Source organism: Chiloscyllium plagiosum, unplaced genomic scaffold (genome assembly GCF_037043375.1).
Source record: "Chiloscyllium plagiosum isolate Xiang-an unplaced genomic scaffold, Cpla_swu_hap1 HiC_scaffold_27, whole genome shotgun sequence".
NCBI lineage: Eukaryota > Metazoa > Chordata > Chondrichthyes > Orectolobiformes > Hemiscylliidae > Chiloscyllium > Chiloscyllium plagiosum.
Window position 1 is genome coordinate 19,521,958 of NW_028270165.1, and position 23,625 is coordinate 19,545,582.

Sequence of the window (23,625 nt, forward strand, 5' to 3'; positions counted from 1 at the left end):
CGGTTGCAGGGGAAAGTGCAATGGGAGGTGGGTGTGGAGTGTTGCGAGTGAAGGAAGAGTGGAACCGAGGTGGAACCCTGCCCATTTACCTCCTCTCATATATAAATCCGTGAAGTTGAAAGAACTTTCCAAAGAATGATTCAGTACCACGTGACTCATGAGCTAATTTGTATTCATGTTCTGGGGCCAGCATCGTTATTGTGTCACAGCAGCTGCAGGCCATCGCCGGGGTCTCGCCCTATGACGTCACGGTGCGGTTGGAAGCCCCGGGACAGTTTATCAAAGAAACCTCCATGTGGGTCAGGGCAGCCCTGCATCGGGAAGCACTGGGATGGCCAACCACTACCAGTTAACATGGGGAACACATCTCCACATTACACAGCCTCGAGGCAAATTTCTCGTCCTTCCACTTAAAGTTCAAGAGCCCTCAAACCGAAATTTCCCAGGTGCGTTTGGAAGAATTTTTTCCAGGTGTTCGCAAAGTATATCTATGAGCACTTTGTTAAAGTTTGAATTTTGCGAGTGTTGAAATTTTGTGCTTTTGAGGTAAATCACAGTTCGAAAAAAGAGAATGTGGGAATTTAGACAGAGTTTATATTTGCGCGTCGGTGATATGTCTGCGGGTGCGTGATAGGAGCATAACCCAGAAGGGAAACAATTTCTCCTATTCACTCAATGTCGTCTTTAGCAGCTTTCCCGTATAACGGCGCTCTGTTGTGCACCTCGCCTTCTCATCTGCTTCCCAAAACACTTGGACATAAATATTTCACATTGATACACTGGCCCAATGTGCACAGTTGAGATGACACACTCGTGGAGGTCTGAGTGGTCTTCTCCTGTTCTCTGTTGAGGAGGGCAACGCTTGTCACTGGTCACTCAGGTGTCAGAGAAAAGTTTAGAAACAAAACGGCTTAATTTTCTGCCAGTAGAGAGGGGCCGGTTCCTGGAGACGGGACAAACTGCAGCAGGAAGACAGAATGAGAAGCAGCTGTTCTGGAAATTCTTTGCCTGACCCCATTAAAAACACACGACTGCGTAGAAGGAGGGAGAGCAACAAACACACCGCCCCTGGGCGGGCTTAAACCACCAAACTTTCGGTTCACAGCTGAATACGCTGACAAATTGCGCCACAGAGACAGGTGATCAGGCTGGCTGCGCCATTGCTTCGGGGAGGCTATTAGTGAATTCATAATTCAGCCTCCCCGCCTCGAATTACAATTGTCGTCTATCAGTTTTACATTTCCATAATAAAGCCTGGGACATTCATTGTGGAGACACCGGGGACAGTCTGATCCCACTCTCTGCAGACACATCCATGTCACGAGGAACGAGCTTTCTTACTCCGGGGCCGTCGCCCTTCGAGCCTTTCAGTGTTTTGCCTGTTCCCGAGTTCTCTCATTGGCTCGGCGGCGAGAAGGAGTTTGAATTCCTGATGTGCAGGAACGACAATTCTTTCAATGTCTCAGATCAGTTCATGTCCCGAGAAAATCAGAGTCAATCTCCCGGCTTCTTTAACAAGGGGACGGTGTCTGGACTGTCTCTACTCAGTCGGACAGTTCATCTTTCATTCTCCTCTAAATCCGCTTCCCAAAGAGTTTCTAAAGATTCACAAAGCTGGAGACTGGGATTTCTGTTTTGCTTCATGAACATTTTTCCATTTCCTAACTGACAATATTTTGCCGAAATCTCTTCCCAATTGTACACCTTGCCTCATGTCCAGGGATGAGGAATTTCCATTTTGGGGAGACATTCCCAAGGTTGGGAATGTTCGCTTTGGAGCAAAGAAGGTTAACTGGAGATTTCCTGGGGCTGTTGGTAATGATGGGAGAAGAAGCGGTGGGAATGGGCAGATTAATGATCAGAAGATCAAAGTTTGTGCGAAGATTTATCGCTCGGGTGCTCGTTGCTGTGGTTGTTTTCGCCGAGCTGGAAGTTTTTGTTGCAAACGTTTCGTCCCCTGGCTAGGCGATATCATCAGTGCTTGGGAGCCTCCTGCGAAGCGCTTCTTTGATGTTTCCTCCGGTGTTTATAGTGGTCTGTCCCTGCCGCTTCCGGTTGTCAGTTTCAGCTGTCCGCTGTAGTGGTTGGCATATTGGGTCCAGGTCGATGTGTTTGTTGATGGAGTTTGTGGATGAATGCCATGCCTCTATGAATTCCCTGGCTGTTCTCTGTCTGGCTTGCCCTATGATAGTAGTGTTGTCCCAGTCGAATTCATGTTGCTTGTTGTCTGCGTGTGTGGCTACTAAGGATAGCTGGTCATGTCGTTTCGTGGCTAGTTGATGTTCATGTATGCGGATTGTTAGCTGCCTTCCTGTTTGTCCTATACAGTGTTTTGTGCAGTCCTTGCATGGTATTTTGTACACTACATTAGTTTTGCTCATATTGGGTATCGGGTCCTTCGTTCTGGTGAGTTGTTGTCTGAGCGTAGCTGTTGGTTTGTGTGCCGTTATGAGTCCGATTCACGAGAGAAGAAGAAAAGGATAGCCAACTCCCATTCCTAGACGTGATGGTACAGAGAACACCGAACGGAGAATTCACTACAAAGGTATACAGGAAAGCCACACACACAGACCAAGTCCTAAACTATGAAAGTAACCACCCCAACACACACAAACGAAGCTGCATCAGGGTACTATTCAAAAGGGCCACAACACACGGCAGTACACCAGAACTGCAAAAAGAAGAAGAGGAACACCTGTACAAGGTATTCGCCAAAAACGTATACCCGCGCAACTTCATCAACAGATGCCTAAGGGAAATACCACGGAACGAGGACATACCACAACCAAAAGGACTAGCCACACTACCATACATCAGGAGCATCTCGGAACTGACCGCCAGACTACTGCGACCCCTTGAGAGATTAATAATCAGGGCCGAAAATAAGAAATTTGGGGTTCATTCAGCAACGCTAATGTAGAACTGTTCACAGAAAATTGTGATGAAAGTCCCTCGAGTTATTTTGATGAGAAGTGTTGATGATGCTAATACATTCGATAGGATGAACGTGGATTGGAAAATGTATTTGGTGACAGTTCTGTTCTAGCCCTGTGAGCGAAACCTGGATCTGAAGGAATAAAAGGGACATTAACAACATCGATCTGAAATTGGATACGTGACAAGAAACAGAGCCATCATTAACAGTTGGCTTTTGAACTGGAGAAGGTTTCTCGTGAAATTAGCTTGAGGCTTGAGGATGCAAGGTCAAGATAATTTAGGTAAAACACGGAAACGCTATCCTCATGAGCAGACAGTGAAAGGATTACAAGACCCAAATTAAACAAATTCGATAAGTGATACAGGGGACTGGGAAGATAAGTATTATAAACTGTGAACAACAAAGTTCTGGAGCACAACACTTACATTCAAAGGCCGAAAACATCCAGATCCTGATTAATCAGATTGCATTGTGGTGCTTTTCTGCAAAACATCCACTTGCAATGTCCTACAAAAGAGTGACAAAACCCATCCCTGTCATCCCAGGATAGAAAATCCGAAAGGATGAACGTTTGCTGATTTTCTGAAGATTCACAAAGCTAAGACTGGGTTTTGGTGATTGTTTCCTTTCCACTCCCAGGAGCCGCAGTGGTTGAGGCGGTGAGTTGGGGAAAGTAAAATGTGCCCGTTAGCAGCGTGTGGGGCTATTTCAGCTTCCCCTCATCTGACAGCGCTGTGACGTGACTCCGATGTCCTCAGGGTCATTGAGTGACGCGAGACAGTGAAAAGATTCTCATTCCCGCAGATCGGAAATTCAAACCGTATGCCGGCTTCAGGACAATGAGAAAGATTAATTGGGGTGTTTGAAGAAGCTGTGAGCTGCATTTCAAACAGGGAGGTGGAGTCAGATGCGTCATCCATTGCGCCCCGGCCCTGTGCATATCTCACGCCACCATGATGCAGAGCTCTGACGTTAACACGGACATGCGCAGCAATGGGAACCTTCACAAGGTGAACAACCAAAGATAATCACCGTCACTGATTCCCTTCCACAGGCCCAACTTTGTGAAGCAGTATCTTTCACTGGCAAAGGAAACACCCTTGTCCTCAGGTGCCTGCTTCATTTCGATCACGATTTCATGCCCGTCACTGTTCTAATCTCATTTCCAAACACTTTGCTCACAGCCTCAAACGAAGGTCTGCGGGTATCTGCTTGTTCCACCCGAACAGGCAGTGGGTTGCAGATTCCCACCAGTCCCAATGTCAGTGAAATACGTTTGCCCCTCCTCTGATTTGAATCTGAAAGAAGAAGCCGGGGAGTAAGTTCCCTTTCTTTTCGACGACATTTCTCATTTTGTCGTCGGCAGGGTTCACACCTGCGTGGGGAAACCGCAATGGATTTCAAGTCCATCGCATTAACCACTCGGCCCACGAATACAGAACCACACTGACAACTTCACTTCCCAGGCCTGTCTGCCTGTGGAGCTGTGAAAGAGTGAATCATCGCAGAGTTTGTTTGAATCCAATCACTTCACAGTGATTCGAAAGGGTTAAATATCTGCACATGGCGAGTCTAGGTGTTTCATCCCAAAAGGTGAAATGAACTTTCAGTTAAAAACAAAACTAGAAATTGCAGGAGGAACTCAGCAGGTCAGGCAACATCTGTGGAAAGAGAATCAGAGACAACATTTCAAGATTCTGTTTTCTCCGACAGGTACTGTCAAACCTGCCGAGTTTCTCTTTTGGTCTCGGCTTTTCAGCATCCGCAGTCCCTTACATTAGACATTAATTCAATTCAGAAACCCCTTTGTGGAGAGGATTTCCGTTTGGGGAACATTTTCCTGACCCCATTAAAAGCGTACAGCTTCGAAGCCAAGGAAAAAGCAGGGAACACACCGCCCCTGGGTGGGCTCGAACTACCAACCTTTTGGTTAACAACCGAACGCGCTGACCAATTGCGCCACAGAGACAGGCGTCGGCGGGGGCTGCACCATCGCTTAGAGGAGGCAATTAGTGAATTCATAATTCAGCCTCCCCGCCTATAATTACAATTGTCGTCTATCAGTCTTAAATTTCCATAATAAAGCCTGGGACATTCATTGTGGAGATACCGGGGACAGTCTGCAGACACATCCATGTCACGAGGAACTAGCTTTCTTACTCCGGGGCCGTCGCCCTTCGAGCCTTTCAGTGTTTTGCCTGTTCCCGAGTTCTCTCATTGCCTCGGAGGCGAGAAGGGGTTTGAATTCCTGATGTGCAGGAACGACAATTCTTTCAATGTCTCAGATCAGTTCATATCCCGAGAACATCAGAGTCAATCTCCCGGCCTCTTTAACAAGGGGACTGTGTCTGGACTGTCTCTGCTCAATCGGAAAGTTCATCTTTCATTCTCCTCTAAATCCGCTAACCAATGAGTTTCTAAAGATTCACAAAGCTGGAGACTGGGATTTCTGTTTTGCTTCATGAACATTTTTCCATTTCCTAACTGACAATATTTTGCCAAAATCTCTTCCCAAGTGTCCGCCATGCTTCATTTCCAGGGATGCGGAATTTTCTTTTTCGGGAGACATTCCCAAGGTTGGGAATGTTCGCTTTGGAGCAAAGAAGGATAACTGGAGATTTCCTGGGGCTGTTGGTAATGATGGGAGAAGAAGCGGTGGGAATGGGCAGATTAATGATCAGAAGAACTAATTGCCACTGACCAGAGTCAGTTACCGGTGGACAGGAATTGAAGTTTTTGAATGAAAAGCAGCACTTGTGCCTAATAAACACAGAGAATACTGCAGAAAGACAACAGGTCGAGCAGCATCTGTGGAAAGATAAACAGAGCTGATGTTTTGAGTCTGGTACGTTGTTTGTTCAGAACTCGAGTTTCCTGCTTGGCAATAAATTCCCAGACATGAGAAAACTTGACTTTATTGAGACGGGCTTTGTGAAGTTTGAGCGATAATGCAACCAACAGGAAGTCATTTAAAATCGCCAGCGAAGAAAGCATAGTCAGCAGGTTACCACCCTGGGCGGGGGAGCCCCAAAGGATCTCTACACCAGCACCTTAAGTGTTCGGTCACAACTACACGCCCAAAGTTGTGGTCTAAAATTTTTCATGGAATTCCAAAGTCATGTGGTTGCCTCTTAACTGCCCTCTGAATTGGCACTTGGTTATTTTTTGGGAGACCAAGTGTCACGTTCCATGAATGAATAAAGAAAAATATTCAGGACAAGATTGTCAATGTCACTGTCAGTGAAGGGAAGATTGTGATCTAGTAATACTGGTTAAGTAACCCAGAGATCTCGGTCTTCTGAGAACAAAAATTAAAATCCCATCATGGATGCTAGTGGACTTTATTTTCAATGAATAAAAAGATCTGGAAGTGAGAGTTTGTCTCTGTACTGGCAACCAGGAAACCATTATTGGCTAAGACAATGAATTGCAGATGTTGGAGATCAGCAACAAAAGGCACAATTGCTGGGGAAATGCAGCAGGTCTGGCAGCATCGGTGGAAAGAAAACAGTTAATGTTTTGAATCCAGCCTAATTTTGAAGGGCCACCGGACTCAAAACAGTAACACTGTCGTCTCCTCATAGATGCTGCCAGAACTGTTGCTTTTGTCCAATCATTACAGAGTGTTGTGAAAGTGTTCTTTTTGGGAGGGAAATCTACCACTCACAACCCTACACACGCGTGCACACGCTCACATCATGTGACTCCAGACCGACACAATGTGGTTGACTCTCAACTGCAATCAAGCATGTAGCCAATTGCTCGGTCCAAAGGCCATGAGGGATGGGGAGGAAATGTTGGACGTGCTTGCAACAATCCCATCCCTCAAAATATTTTCTTATATATTATAAAGCATAGGTTAATGAAGGACAACCAAAACAAACTGCTATGGGAAAGTTATGCCCAACTAACCTGATTTGCTTGTAGTTATAAATATTGTTTTAAAATCCTCTTCAGAGAGGACATTGGTTCCATCATTGTTGCAATACTGCATGCAATTCTGTGCTTTCTGCTACAGGAAGGGTGTTGTGAAACTTGAAAGGGTTCAGAAAACATTTACAAGGATGCTGCCAGGGTTGGAGGGTTTGAGCTACAGGAAGAGGTTGAATAGACTGGAGCTATTTTCCCTGGAGCTTTGGAGGCTGAGGGGTGACATTAAAGACATTTATAAAATCATGAGGGGCATGGGTAGGGTAAATAGGCAAGGTATTTTCCCTTGGGTGGGGGAGTCCAAAATTAGAGGGCATAGGTTGAAGGTTAATGGCAAATGGAGTTTAATATAGATAAGTGTGAGGTCTTACATTTTGTATAGTCAAATCAAGGTAGGAATTTCATGGTGAATGGTAGGACCTTAAGGAGTGCAGTGGAACAGAGGGATCTTGGAGTTACATGTTCACAGTTCTCTGAAAATTGAGTCACAGGTAGAACTTTTTTGGCACACTGGCCTTCATCAGTCATGGCATTCAGTAGAAAATACCGAATTAGAGTCGAGATAAGCACCAAATAATAACACATACCAACAAGCACCAAATCAGTTTCATATGCAAGAGATGTAGGGGTGCAGGTTCATAGCTCCTAGAAAGTGGAGTCATGGGTAGACAGGGCAGTGAAGAAGACTTTCGGCATGCTTGCTTTCATCAGTCAGAGCACTGAGTACAGGAGTTGGGATGAATTGTTGCAGCTGTCACAGATTCCACACAACAACACAAGACGTGACCCTGCCCTCCCCTGACTTGCATATCAGGGGGAAGACACCCCTTTAATTGTGATGATCAGGAAACATGCCATCCTTCAAAAAAAGGCCTGTGTTCACAAATATTTTGACAGAGGAAGGAAGTTGCAGTCTGGGGTGAAGATCAATCTTCATTCAGAGAGGGAGAGGAAGAGCAGCAGCAGCTTCAGAAGTTTATGGTCCAAGTTCTGAAAAGACCTTGTCTGATTTGCAGTTGTTTCTGGGCTTGTAATATCGTACTGCAGCATATTGTAGATCTTCAGTAAGAGTGTCAATACTGCACTACAGAGGTCCATTCAGCAACTTGAGTCCATGTGAACTCTTCGTGGAGGTATGCAGTCTGCCCCATAACCCTGTTGGTTTACAGTTACATATAGATCTACACAAAGATCTTTGGGATTGAGAGGAAAGAATGTTCCACAGTAACTAGAATTACGTTCAGATTTTCTATCATGGACTGACTGTGATGACCTTTGCAATCTCTTCACAGGAATATTACAAGAGAAGAATTTGGTGGCAGAAATATCAGACCAAACATCACATCAAAGTCTGACAGTCACTTGCTTCACGAGGACGTGGATATTGATGGCCTTGAAAACAAAGAGGCGAAGGTCTGTCTGCTTAGTTAGGTTTTAAACGTCAGTGTGAGTGGAAACTCAGAGTCTCACATACCCACACAGCAGAGTAATGACTGGAACAAGCTTTATAGACTGAATGAGAGTGTTCCAATTATCAGAGGGTTCACCAGTAACACCACACACATGCTGTAAGCGTGAGCGAGTTTTCAACTGATTGTTATGGTCTGAGACAGACGAGGGCACCTGCACCATGGAGAAACCGTGGAAATGTGGGGAGTGTGAGAATGGTTTCCCTTCGTCATCTACACTGGAGATTCATCGGCGTTTGCACACCAGGCAGCGGCTGTGCACCTGCACTCAGTGCAGGAAAGGCTTCACTCAGTTACACCACCTCTTGGCCCATCAGTGGGTCCACACCAGCAAGAACCCGTTCATCTGCCGCGTGTGTGGGCAGGGCTTCACTCAGTCACACCACCTGCTGCCGCACCAGCGGATGCACACCGGGGAGAAACCGTTTTCCTGCTCCGTGTGCGGGAAGGGCTACACCCAGTCGTGTCACCTGCTGCTCTGCTTCCGCGTCCACACTGGGGAGAAGCCGTTCACCTGTCCCCTGTGGAGCAATGACTTCTGTGATTCCTCCACCCTGCGCAAACACCAGTGCATCCACACCAAGGAGCGGCCGTTCACCTGTCCAGTGTGTGGGAAGGGCTTCACCCAGTCGTGCAACTTGTGGAGACACCAGCAACTTCACAAGTGAGATGGCGCAGGGATTCAGGTTTGATTCTGCTGTTACCGCTGCTGAGAGTGACATCTTGAACCCTGTTTTGTGGGTGAAGTGGGAGGGGTAAGGGGTTCCTTTATGCTGACTGGCCGCTCTCTCACCCATTTTACTTCCAGTGGGTGCTGATGCTCTCTAAGCCTGGGATTGCACCTTCCCTACCGAAACGTCCACAAAAGCGGCTGAAGTGCGGGTAGATCTGAAATAGATACATTTGTCTCTGTCCCATTGACTCTCCAGCACAGTCGATCCAATTGACCTCTGTCAGTGTTTATGCTCCACCTGAGCCTCCACCCACCCCTTCATCAGCATACAGATATCCCCTGCTTTTTGAAAGTTCACTTTACCCACTGCCCCCTACCCGCCCAAGCCTGTCCAAGTCTTAATCCTAACTTAGACCTGCTATTTATTGCTGATGTGTGGTTTCTGTCCCTGTATTCACATCCCATTCATGTGTCTATCCAGATACACCTTAAGTGTTGCTAAGGTGCCTCTTTCCACTACATCCACTGGCAGTGCATTCCAGGGATCTACCATCCAACTGTGTGAAAAACCTTCCCTTTCAATTCTCCCCCAGACTGTCCCCCTATCACCTTGTACCTGTGCCCTCTTGTAGTTGACTTTTCCACTTTGGGGGAAAGCCTCTGAGTATCTAACAGACTATCTGGTCCAACACCAAACATCCAAAGAATAATCCACACAGACCCATTTCCCTACCCCTATTACTCGACATTTACCCCTGACTAATGTACCCAACTTTCACATTCCTGAACACTGTGGGGCAATTTAAGCACGGACAAACCAACTTAACCTGTCAATCCCTGGGCAGTGGGTAATTTAGCATAGCCACTCCACCCTAACCCACACATTTGGATTGTGAGAGGAAACCGGAGGAAAGCCATATCGACACAGGGAGAATGTGCAAACCCCACACAGACAGTCACCTGAGACTGAAATCGAACTAGTTTCCCTGGCGCTGTGAGGCATCAGTGCTAATTATTGAGCCACCATGCCGCCCCGGTCCAGCCAATCTGTGTGTCTCATCATTTTGTTGAGGTCATCCCTCCGCCTCCATCTTTACAGTGAAAATAATCCAGGTTTATCCCATCTCTTCTCATAATGAGACCTCCAGACCAGGTAATGTCCTAGTGAACCTTCTCTATACCCTCTCCCCAGAGCATCCATGTCCTTCCGGTAGTATGGCGACCAGAACTGCACGCAATATTCTGAATGTGACCGGAATAAATAGCTGTAACATAACTCGCCAACTCTTACACTCAAGACAAACGTGCTGTGTGCCTTCTTGATCACATTACCCGCCTGTGTTGCCACTTTTGGAGATTTATATGGTCAGATCCCTCTGTATGCCAGTGCTTCTATGTGGTCTGAAATTTATCGTACAATTTGTGCATTTCCTATGTATCTGTATCCAGCTTCACCTTAATTGTATTCTCCTCTTTATCTCTTTTCCCCCATCCTCACCCCTCCACACATCAGCATATCATTAGACTATAGGAGCAGAAATTATGCCATTCAGCCCATTGAGTCTGCTCCACCATTCAATCATGGCTGATAAGTTTCTCAACCCCATAACCTTTGATCCTCTTGGTACTCAAGAAAATATATTCAATGATCTGGCCTCAACAGCCTTCTGGGGCAGTGAATTCCATAGATTACCACTCTTTGTCTGAAGTTCTCCTTATTTCTCTTCTAAAAGGTCTTCCCTTTACTTGAAGGCTGGGGAGGAGGCAGAGGGGAGCGTGGTGTGCACCTGTAAACTCCAGAACTTCCCAAACTTCACGAGTCAACAATAACGCTTTCTGGAGGAAGAAATGAAAGGGCTGACGAGAAACTGTGACACCACAGGAAGTGAAATTAGGCCATTCAGCCCATTGAGTCTGCTCCACTATTCACTCATTCTTGAGTATAAGGGGCTGAAAGGTTACGGGAGAATGGGGTTAAGAAACATATCAGCCATTGTTGAATGGCAGAGCAGATTCAATACGATAAATGGCTTGTTAACCATCCCTGGGAAGAAGGAGGCAACACAATAAGTTGTTTCTTGGGACAGGTAAGATAATGTTATTTTACAATGGTGTGACAAAAGGACAATTAATTCTGCCTGTAGAAGGAAAGCCCTGACACAGAGGGGTTAATTGCAGGGCAGGCTGTTTCAAACAGACAGCTAACCCTCAAGGATAAGAAGGTAAGCTGCAGACCTGAGGTCTCCAGCAATGTGAGGTGATGTTAGAGTCTTAAAAAAAAGTCACACCATAGATTTGAAATTGAGGAAACGCCACCATAATTCAACTCCAGAATGATACAGCAGCAGCAGTACTTAGAAGAATAATACTGCATCACACCCCTGGACACTTCCAGAGATGGGCACTGTCGGTGGAAACATGGTTAAATTCAGCCATCAACTGGGTGATAGCCAAGTTTGGTGGGTGGGGGGGCGGGGGGGGGGGGGCGGGTGGGAGTCGTGAAGCTGAATGAACTTGAGAGGTTTTATTTGTGGTTGCTACGTGAAATAAAGTGCAAATCATTGTTTCAGCAGTTGATTCTCTGTGCGGTTTCTGAGTCAGGAGCCAAATTAAGGTGATTCACCCACAACCACACCAAGAGGTTGGGATTAATATTGACTCCATTGCATTCAAGAGAATGTCATCAATACTGTTATAAAGCGAAGGCTGAACTCCCCCTCCCACTCCCCCACCCACTCTCCAAGATCTCAAACCGAAACGTCCAAAGAGTGGCACTTTGCCCTTTAATCTGTAAAGTCAGTGTGATAAGTGGTGTAACCTGCTGTAGTGTTAAAAGTAAATCCCTGACACTTTAAAATGGACAATCAGCAATTTATTTAACCAACTCTCACGGTAAACAAATGAACAAAATTACTAACAAACTGAATAAATCCGGGCAAACGACTGAGTATTCTGGAATAAATCAAGATTCTTCTGGTATGCTGTTATAATCAATACATGTCCCACTCAGATAACACAAAATAGAATTTAATCTCTCAGATTACAACCAGGTTATGTGTCTTCCGGAATATTCTGTGCCATCTTCTGTCGGGGATGCCTCCTCCGATTTCTCTGTCAGGAATGCCCTTCTCTGTTTTTCTCAATGATGCTTTCTCTAATACACAGATGACTGAGAGCACCAATTCTTTATGATAGGATTGGTCCTGTTGTCAAAACTTTACGATTTAAATTTAATAAGTTTTTGGTAGCCAATGGGGCTGATTTAAATTGATTGGTGAAATTGAAAACCTGTTTTCGTGTCCTGCTAACTGGACAGCCTTTTGTTACAAATGTTTCAGTTCAAGTGCTTTTTGTTGTGATTATGCTGCTCCTTTAAGAAGATTATGTTGTTCTTGGTTTATTTTCAGGAGGGGTTGTAAAAGGCAGAGTTTCTCATTCGTCTAGGATTAAAGATTTTGCTAATGGTTAACAGATACTGGCTAAGGCAACAATCAGGGAAAAGAGATTGACGTTTTTTTTCCTAAAACACTTCTACAATGAAAGGGCAGTTGTCCCATTCTTTTCCCCTGGTTTTGGTTTGGGTTTTAGCAAGCAGTCTGTCTGAGGCTGCTGCAGGAAGAGATGTTTCCTGATTCAACAGATGTTTCTGGCTGACTCTGAAGCTTCAGGGAAAATAGTACCAGCGTATTCAGCCTCTCCCTGTAGCTCAAACCTTGCAGCCCTGGCAACATCCTTCCAAACCTTTTCTGAACCCGTTCAAGTTTCACAATGTCTTAAAAAGACGTCAACTTTGCTCGACTAATGTGGGAGAATTTTCTGCATGATGCGTTGTGTCTGAAAGAGCCCTCCCCTGTGCTGTGACAGAGCTGCAGTGACTTTCAAATGATTGATAACAGCATTTGTCAGGCTAAGATTCATTGGGAGAAGCTTCTCAATCACATCTGTAAATGGAGAAAGTGATTTTAATAATGAGACATGAATAAAGGGCTGCATTAATCTTTTGTTCGGAAGATTGACTCATACATCTCAAAACAGAGCATATGAACCCGGTCACAAGAAGTCTACGGGAATATAAGACACCACTGCCTATTTCCTGACCAGGACCGACTTTGCACAGAAAACATGGACATTTTAAATGAATGGGGTGCCATTCATTTTAAGATCAGGTGAACTTCAGAGGCACAGCATTGGCTTAGAAATGAGAGATCCTTGACACACACACAGCCAAAATCATCACTGCCATTATTATCAAATTAGAATTTAGGCTGGATAGGCTGGGATGTTTTTCCACTGGAGCAGAGGAAGTTGAGAGGCAATATTTTCAAACCATGAGGGGTAGAGTTGGCTTAATGGTAGCTGTGTCTTCTCTAGGGGGAGGATTTCAAGAGCAAGGACGCGTTTTTATGGTGAGAGGAGAAAGATGGAAGAAAATATGTGGGGCAAAATATTAACAGAGTGTAGTCCGCCTGGGGAAACAGCTGCCAGTGGAAGTGGTTGAAGCAGGTACATTAACAACATTGAAAAGGCGTTTCAACAAATACATGGATAGGAAAGCTTTAGAAAGATATGGGCCAAGTGCAGGGAAATGAGGTTAGTGTTGACAAACATTTTGGTCAGCATGGACCGGTTTGGGCTGAAGGGCCTGTCTCTGTGCTATAGTACTCGATGACTGGCGTCTCTTTGTAACTCTGACAGTGTTGAGTTTCCACATGAACCAGGAAAAAGTGAGGACTGCAAATGCTGGAGATCAGAGTTGAGAGTGTGGTGCTGGAAAAGCACAGCAGGTCAGGCAGCACCCGAGGCGCAGGAGAATCGATGTTTGAGGCATAAGGACATCCAGATGAATATCTCACTAAATCATGCTGAATAAAGTCTGATCTAATTCGTCAACTCTGATGTGGAGGTGCTGGGGGTGGACAGGTCAGAAGTCACACAACACCAGGTGAGAATCCCAATAGATTGATTTGAACTCATGAGCTTTCGAAGCACTGTTCCTTCATCAGGTGAAGTGATGAAGGAGCAGCACTGATGAAGGAGCAATGCTCCCAAAGCTTGGGATTTCAAATAAACCTGTTGGACTGTAACCTGGTGTTGTGTGACTTCTGACTTCAACTTCTTCAACTGCGCATTCGTGTTGAACCTGATGGGATACTTTATCCAACTCGGCGTAGTTAAATCATATCGCTTGGAGGGGTTCATTTGAAACATTCCAGGAGGTGAATTCAACAAGATTGAATTATTCAAAGTTACTCAATTCTAAACTTACATCAGAACCGGTAGTCATAGATAGGTACAGTGCGGAAACAGATCCTTCAGTCCAACTCGTCCACGCTGACCAGATATTCTAAATTAATCTAGTCCTATTTGCCAGCACTTGGCCCAAATCCCTCTAACCCTTTCTATTCATGTCCCCAACCAATGTCTTTTAAATTCTGTAATTCTACCAGCCTCCTCCACTTCCTCTGGCAGCTTAATCCATACACGCACCACACTCTGCATGAAAAGTTTTCCCTTTAGGTCCCTTTTTAAACCTTTCCCCTCTCACTCTAAACCTATGCCCTCTAATTCTAACAACATCCTGATAAATCATTTCTGATGGAGATGTCAACGTTTCGGGTAGAACCCTTCTTCAGTCCTGAGGGAAAATACTTGAAATGCTGACTTCTCCAGCTCCTGGTGCTGCCTGCCTTATTGTGCCCAGCCTCCTGTTTGTCTATTTTAGATTCCAGCACCTGCAGTTTTTTTATTTTGTCTCTAACAAATGGTGGAGCAGATTCGATGGGTCAAAATATCCTAACTTCTGCTCCAATGGTCTTGTGGTCGTAGGTTTGTGCGGGTCTTGCGCTCAATGAGCAGCAGCGCCCACTGGGAGCAAGGTTCATAGAAACATAGAACCACTACAGTGTGGAAACGGGCCCTTCAGCCCAACAAGTTCAGAGCGACCCTTTGAAGAGTAACTCACCCAGACACAATCTCCTACCCTATCACTCTGCACTTACCCCTAATTAATGCACCACACCTACACATTCATCAACACTATGGGACTATTTAGCTTGGCCAATTCGCCCAAACATGTGCACGTTTGGACTTTGGGAAGACACTGGAACACGCAGAGGAAACCCACGCAGACACAGGGGAGAATTACATGCAAACTCCACACAGACAGTCACCCTGAGGATGGAATCAAATCTGGGTCCCTGGCACTATGAGGCAGCAGTGCTAACCACTGAGCCACCACCCCACCTTCCCCCTCCACTCCCCCAGTAGAAAACAAAAAACCCTACCAACTCTCCCACTAACCCCACTGTCAGAAAGGGCAGGAGATTCAGTCCTGGGGGTGACCCTCAGCAGCGTTACCGGCAGAATCTGATTGTTAGGAGCATTGGTGCCTCCACTGGTGCTTGTTCAAGCTGCAGGACATTGTGAACCTCTGCCCACACTTGGGGCAGGCAAACGGCCTCTCCCCAGTGTGGACCCGCTGGTGCATCAGTAGAGTGGAGGAGACAGCAAAGCCCTTCCCGCACTCGAGGCAGGTGAATGGCCTTTCCCCAGTGTGGACCCACCGGTGTGTCAGCAGGTGGGAGGCCTGGGTAAAGCCCTTCCCGCGCACATAGCAGCTGAAGGGCCTTTCCCCAGTGGACCCGCTGGTGCTTCAGCAGGTCGGAAGAGCGTGTAAAGCACTTCCCGCAGACAGAGCAGGTGAATGCCCTCTCACCGGTGTGGACCCGCCGGTGAGCCAGCAGGTCAGAGGAATCGCTGAAGGCCTTCCCACATTTGGGGCAGGGGAAGGGCTTCTCACCGGTGTGGACCAACCGGTGAATCACGAGGTTGGAGGAGCTAGGGAACACCTTCCCACAATCGGGGCAGCGGAAGGGCCTCTCCCCTGTGTGCACCCACTGGTGCCTCATCAGGGCGGAGGAATCACTGAATGCCTTCCCACACTTGAGGCAGCTGAAGGGCCTCTCCCCTGTGTGAACGCGCAAGTGCCTCAGCCGGGCAGAGGAATTGCTGAAGCTCTTCCTGCACTCAGGGCAGCTGAAGGGCCTCTCCCCTGTGTGCACCCGCCGGTGCCTCAGCAGGGCAGAGGAATCATTGAAGGCTTTCCCACACTCAGGACAGGAGAATGGCTTCTCCCTGGTGTGACTGCGCCGATGTGTCTCCAGGGCAGACGGGACACGGAAGCCTTTCCCGCAGTCGCCACACTTCCATGGTTTCTCCATGGCCGAAGCTACAGTTGCACACAAACGCGTGTATGTCCCCTCCCTGCCTTGAATTCCTCTTTCCAGGCCAGATAACTGTTTCAGGCTCCACACTCAGTGCGTTGCTGCAACAGTAGGGTCTCTCTTCCAGTCCCAATGATGCTGAAAACTTACTGAAACAGGAACCAATTGGATCACAGTTGAAAATTGTTACAGTCCCGATGGATTGAGTGACTCACAAATGCTGGAGAATCAGAGTCGAAAACTGCGGGTCAGGCAGCATCCGAGGAGCAGGAGAGTCAATGGTTCAGGCATAAGCCCTTCATGTGTTGATTTTGAAACTTCATCTTCAGATCAAATACTCTGAAAAGAGATTACAAAAGTCATCACTGTCAGTCCAGGGTAGAAATTCAGAACAAGCAATTCTACTTTCAGCAGAACATTCTTTTCTTTTGTTATTCCACAAAACTGAAAGCACCATCCCACTCTCTCTCTCGCTCCCTCCCTCTGTCCTCACTCCATTCTAATTCTCCTGAAAGTGCTGATTCAGGATCTGACAGGGACAGAAGAGCAAAACAGTCACAACTGACATCTCTCTGAATTTTGGATACCTGCACCTGAAAATTAATATCTTCCACGACATTGGGATACTGTTGAGAGAGAGCAGGTCTGATTTTTGGAAGCAAAATATAGTATTTAAATTCAGGATGAATTTACAATGCAGCTTCTTGACAACCAATCAGACACAAAATAGTTAACGAGCCCCCACAGGGGTGTGGGAGTTATGGACTGAGACATCAAGGCTATGACACCAGAGAGAAATTGAACAGACTGGCGTGGCAAACCAGAGTCATCTAGATATACAGCACAGAAACAGGTCCTTTGGTCCACTGGTCTGTGCTGACCATATATCCTCACTGAATCTGGTCTCATTTGCCAGCATTTGGCCCATATCCCTCTAAACCCTTCCTATTCATAAACCTATCCAGATGCCTTTTAAATGGGTCATAATTATACCAGCATCTACTACTTCCTCTGGCAGCTCTTTCCTGACATGTTCTGCATGAATTGCCCTTTTAAATCCCTTGCCCCCCACTCCGCCCCCCACTCCGCCTCGCCGGGCCACCTCACCCTAATCCTATTACTCTCTGGTTCTACACTGCCAGAGAAACGACCTTGTCTATTTACCCTATCGATGCCTCTCTTGATTTTATAAACAATGGAAGCATCAATTGCTCAGGGCAGGGATGGGGGCGGGTGGGTGGGGGGGGGGGGGGGGTGGAGGTGGGAGGAAGCCGAATGTGCTAGAGCCAACGCGGAAGAAGAGGACATAAAACCTTGAAGCTGCAATGAGGAATACTGCATGTGCTGTACCTGTACCTGTTGCTTTTACTTGTGGGAATCAATGCATTTTAAAAATAAAAACAAACAAGATATCTATCCCTCCCCATTCCCAATCTCCCAATGCTGTCTGGACACAGAGTGAGAGAATTGGGAGCAGGAGTTGGTCATTTGAGCCTGCACCAACACTGAACACATCATAACTGAATATGAATATGTATACAGCCAGTTGGATAGACAGGGATTTCTTTCACTGGAGCAGAGGAGATTGAGAGGTGACCTTATAGAGGATTATAATATCATGAAGGGTACAGATGAGGTGAAAGGCAGGTGTCCTTTCCCTAGAGTGGGGCTTTCAAGATTAGGCAGCAAATTTTGAAGGGGAGAGGAGAAAGATTTTAAAAAGACATGAAGAGCTCCACTTTTTTCTCACAGAGAGTGGTTTGTGTGTGGAATGGGTGTCCAGAGGAAGTAGTGGATGCAGGTACAGTGACAATGTTTAAAAGACATTTGGAAAAGTACATGAATAGGAAAGGTTCAGAGGTATATGGGCCAATCACTGGCAGATGGGACTAGTTGGGTTTGAGAACATAGTCAGCATAGACTAGTTGGAGCGAAGGGTCTGTTTTTGTGCTGTATGACCCTGTAGCTGTTCTGTAATGGTCTTAAAACCATTTTCTTGGAAACCCAAGATGGCGGTGGTTTGAGTGGTCTGCTGTGCTGTGCTCTGTGCCATACCCCCGGCAAGGTGGACTTTTACCCCTCCCCGCACCTCATTAACCATCCGTAGGGGAAAACAATTGCTAATATAAACTTACTGAACGTCTGTAGCTGCTATAATTGTGTTTTGACAGCTTTAGGACCAGAATGAAAGGAAATGAAGGGAAGGGGCCGACAGGGGTGCAGCAGGCAGGGCACTCCCCTACTGCATCGGGAGTGCCTGGAGCCATTGCTCAAACTCCCAGGGCAGTCCCTTTGGATTTAATGGGACAGCAGCAGTTACTCTCGGAGTTTGCCAAACTCTGAGATAAGATTGGAGCAGCGGTGGAACCACTATCTGCCACGCTGGAAAAGCATGGAGCAGGAAATTCAAATGTTGGACCAAAGAGAATAGGCAGCGGAGGAGAGGACCATGGCATCGAGACCGTGGCGGAGGTCTCAGGAGGAAGGATCCAAACGCTGGAAGACCAGGTTCGGGTCCTTCAGGAGCAAGTGGACGACCTGGAAAACTAAAGTAGAAGAAAAATCTTGTAGCTTGTGGGTCTTCCGGAATGTGACGAAGGCGAAGACCTTATTGGATTCCTGGGGCTGGAGTTGGAGTCGGGCCTGTTGAGTGTGGAGCGGGCCCACTGGATCGAAATGCGCAGGTCCGGGTCGAACCCGCAGCCCCGCGTGGTCCTAGTGCGCCTCCTGCATTATAAAGAAAAACAGTTCGTGATTGAAACAGCAAGAAGACTGGGAAGCGATCCACAGGCTTTAATGCACAAAGGGTCAAGAATAATATATTTTCAGGACTTCTCAGTCGCCTGGATTAAGAAAAGGGCATTTGATGAAGTTAAGAGAAAATTAAGGGATCGGAACATACAATATGCCTTGAGGTCCCTGACCGTATTGCGTTTCACTCATGGAGGGACGGTATATAATTTTGATTCAGCAGAAAAGGCGAAGGACTTTTGCGAATTCTCTGAATTGAAGAAATCGAGTCGGGGTGAAGGCGGGAGGGACATCATTACAGACAATGCTACTTTTTTGCCCCTCTTTTGTGGTTATCGGCTTTATACGCACTGCCTTGACAAAAAAATGGAATTATTTAGTATATCGGTCAGTTACGTTTTGTGTGGGCCTTTTCTTTGTCTGCTGTCCTTTTGTTTTTGGATTGGGGGTGGCTATACCTGTGCTTAAGATGTATGGAGAAAGGGGTGTGGGGACATGGGTAACCATTGTTAACTCTCAGAATGTAAATGACTTGTTTTTTTTTCAATCTGTGAATTGCCTGGCGTTTGGGGCACAGCCTCAGTGGAAAGGAGCCAGGATGGTGGCAATGGTGGGGTTTGGGGAGGAGGGGTAAGAGATCTCTACATAATTGGGGGTTATTTGAGCGTTTGCCTAAGTTATATGTGGTGGTTAGATTTTTATTTATCGTAGTTGTTAATAGGAGCAGTTTTTAGACTTTATAGAGTTAATGTCTTTGTTACTCTCTGCACCTCGGATAAGCTTCCTCCTCGTGGGAAACCACGGGCTGCCCTGGATGGCCATGGCTACTGATTCGTTCAGGTGGTACACCTGGAATGTAAAAGGGAGCCATTCCCCCGTTAAAAAGAAAGAAGGTGCTATCAAGCCTCAGGAAGGAAAAGGTGGACATCGCCCTGCTGCAGGGGACACAGATAACTGATAAGGAACATCTGAAACTGCAGCAAGGAGGTTATGATAGGGTATTCTTCTCCTCCTTTAGCTCCAAGTGTAGAGGAGTGGCTATACTGGTAAGAAGGAACCTCCCTTTCCAGGTAATTGAGCAAATTAAGGACAAACATGGACTGCCCGTCATTCTTAAAGCTCTAATACATGGAGAAGAGTATGGCGTCCTGAATGTGTATTGTCCCCCCGGTGCACCCTCTTAAATTTCTAATTGATGCAGTTGCTAAATTAATGAGTCTTGGGGTTCGCCGCATGGTCATTGGAGGGGAATTTTAATCGCCTTATGGATCCCGAGGTAGACAGGATGCCAAGGGGCCAGGCAGGTACACCTGCACAATCTAAGCAGTGGGTGGGCATGTGCGAGGAGTTGGGATTAGTGGATGTGTGGAGGCATCTCCACCCTAATGGAAGAGACTTTACTTTCTCTTCCAACCCACACAAGTACCACATGGTAAATGACTCTTTTTAATGCCATTGGATTGCTTGGACAAAACATTGGCTTGTGAAATTGGCAATATAGCTGTCTCGGACCATGTGCCAGTGTAATTAGATGGTAAATCCAGAGTGGTGGAATGGATGCACAGCACTGGTGCATGGGCCCATTCCTGTTAAGGGAGAGCAAATCTGTTGAGTACATCACAAGAGTTCAGAGCCTTCTGGGATATCAACTCGGGTACGACCAGTAATCCGGAAATACTGTAGGAGGCCACTAAGGCATATTTATGAGTCCTGATTATTTTTTATTCAACGACTAGAAGGACGCAGAGGAAGGAGTAACAACAGATACTGGAAAACCGTCTGCAGATAGCTGAGGAAGTATATTACAATAGGCCTTCACTGGTCACGCTGCAGCTCTCCGGGCTGCTCCCAACTCATTGCACACACTGGGAAAAAAAAGGTCTGCTTTGCTCAACAAAGATTGTTTGATTTTGTAGATAAGCCAGGTAGATATCTGGCCAGAAAGAAAAATGTTTCCCAATCTATTATGTCTGTTAGAGTGAAGGCTGGTACAGTTACCCCTGAGTTAAAGAAGATTTAGGGAATACTTTGCAGGGTTATATCGGTCGGAGGGAGATGAACACGGTGCAGCGAGAATGCAGGCCTTTTTTGAGATTCTGCATCTCCCTCGTATAAACGCGGAACAGGTTTCCTGTTGAATGGGCCTATGACGATACAGGAGGTGCAGGATGCAATAAAGCATCTCCAAGGTGGCAAATCACTGGGGTCAGATGGATTCCCAAGTGAATTCTATAAGGAATTCATAAATGTGTTGGTCGGGATGTATAGCTATTCATATGCACAGGATTATTTTACGCCCTCTCTTAGGAAAGCTAATATCTCCCTCATTTTAAAGAAGGGGAAAGAGCCCGAAGAATGTGCTTCATACAGACCAATTTCACTGTTGAATGTAGATTTTAAAATTCTACCCAAGACGCTGGCCCTGAGGTTGGAAAAGGTGTTGTTCTGTATTGTGAAAGAAGATCAGATGGGTTTTGTTAAGGGCCGTAGATCCTCCAACAATATCAGGAGGGTACTGAACATGGTGCAGGTATGCCAGCAAAGGATGATCCTGGGTTCGGTGGCCTCCCTCGATGCAGAAAAGGCATTTGACCAGATAGAATGGCTGTACCTGTTTGGGGTCCTCAAGCGCTTTGGTCTGGGGACAATCTTTGCTAGATGGTGGTGGTGTTGTATAATGATCCTAAGGCAGCAGTCATCACAAATGGCACTAAGTCAGATAACTGTAATACTGGGAGAGGTAGTCGACAGGGGTGTCCTCTTTCACCACTGCTATGTACCTTGGCAATTGAGCCATTAGCTGAAGCTATCAGGAGGGATCCTGAAATAGTGGCGCCAGGAGTGGGAATGGGGGAACATAAGATTACCCTATATACTGATGACGTCCTTTTGTTCTTGGCCAATCTGGAGGAGTCCGTTCCTCGATTGATTCGAACAATTAATTTATTTGGGTGGGTGGGGGGAGAGAATTAGTGGAGGTGCCTGATCTGAAGGATGGAATGCAGTTCCTGTTTAGATGGTCGTCAAAAGGGTTTTTGTATTTGGGAATTTTTATTACCCCTGCCTTCCACCAGCTGTATAAAGCTAACTATGTACAATTACTGGAGAGTATAAAGCAGGATTTGCAGCGGTGGGATGGATTACCGTTATCATGGTTAGGCCGAATAGCTCTGATTAAAATGAATGTTCTTCCTCGCCTGTTGTACCCCATGATAATGCTCCTGTTGTTGCTACCCAGATGAGTATTACTGACGCTCAATTGTTGGCTCGGTTCTTTTATTTGGTGTCGCAGCCGCCCCCTAATTAAGTTTACCAAATTGCAGCTCTCACAGGATGAGGAAGAGTGGACCTTTTGGACTTGAAGAGATATCAAATAAGCGCTTTCTTAGCATGTGTGTGTGACTGGGCACGAGGGGACTCGGGGTCGATTTTGCTTGACGTTGAAGCATTGCAGTCGAGATGTCCCTAGTTAATCTATTATTCATTGATAAGATGAAATCCGAGACTGAGCAGTGTAAGAGTACAATCATTTTAAATACAGTGAAAGCCTGGAGGATAATGAGGCAAGACAAGGGCAATTGGCTCACTGATTACCCCACTGGTGGCAGCCCAAGGATTTAAGCATGGGGCAATGGACTCCGGCTTTAAGTCATGGGAGAATAAGGGAATCTTCTGTCTGAGAGATTTATTCAAGGGATAGGTCTTGATGTCATTTAGCCAGCTAAGTCAGAAATATGCATTGTCTAATAGGGGCCTTTTCCGGTACTTTCAGCTAAGGAATTATATACAGAGGAATACCACGCTCCCGGCTCAGCATTGCAGGTCAAATCTGAAAATGTGTTGCTGGAAAAGCGCAGCAGGTCAGGCAGCATCCAGGGAACAGGAGAATCGACGTTTCGGGGTAGCATCCAGGGAACAGGAGATTCGACGTTTTGGGCATAAGCCCTTCTTTAGCTCTGATCTCTAGCATCTGCAGTCCTCACTTTCTCCATTACAGGTCAAATGTGGAGTAAAGAGTACTTTGTGTACAGGTGCTCTTTCAGTTAGTACGTTGTATCATTTACAGAAGGGACGTACCTTAGGGGATGTGGAGGGACTCTCTAGGATGTGGAATCGGGAGCTAGGATAGGATATTTCAATAGAATTATGGCAAGATATATGGGAAAATGTAAGGAAAATTTCAATATGTAACAAAGCACAGGGCATGCAATTGAAGATTTTACACAGGGCTTATGTGACGCTAGAGAGGCTAGCTAAGTTCAAGATAAGCACATCACCAGGGTGTCCCAAATGTAAAATTAGTATAGGCACTCACACACTGCTATTGGTCATGTTGTAAGATCCAGAGATACTGGAGTGCTATAGTAAGGGAGCTGAAGGACATCCTGGGGGATTGAAGTTAATGTGAATCCGGTATTTCTTCTTCTGGGGTTGCCAAATTTGCCTTCTCTTGGAGAACACAGGAACAGACTGTGTAACATTCTTATGCACTGTGCAGGGAAGAACATTTTAATTAATTGGACGTTGGAAAAAACCCCATGGCTTATGGGGTGGCATATGCTGGTGATGGAGCATCCCCCCAAGATGACCTCACAAATATGGTGCACCACAAAACAGTAGTTTTACAAGACGTGGCAGCCC

General features: G+C 46.2%; 1 protein-coding gene across 1 annotated transcript in view; it reads right to left on the reverse strand.

Moving 5' to 3' along the window:
- Nucleotides 1-203: 203 nt before the first annotated feature.
- LOC148143349 (uncharacterized) overlaps nucleotides 204-23,625 on the reverse strand; it is a 151,534-nt gene continuing 128,112 nt past the window's right edge. The window contains exons 4-5 of the mRNA XM_087975175.1: nucleotides 15,574-16,230; nucleotides 204-326 (exon numbers count right to left, since the gene is read on the reverse strand). Of these exons, the coding sequence (XP_087831301.1) occupies nucleotides 204-326; nucleotides 15,574-16,230 (780 nt within the window). The remainder of the gene's footprint in view (nucleotides 327-15,573; nucleotides 16,231-23,625) is intronic.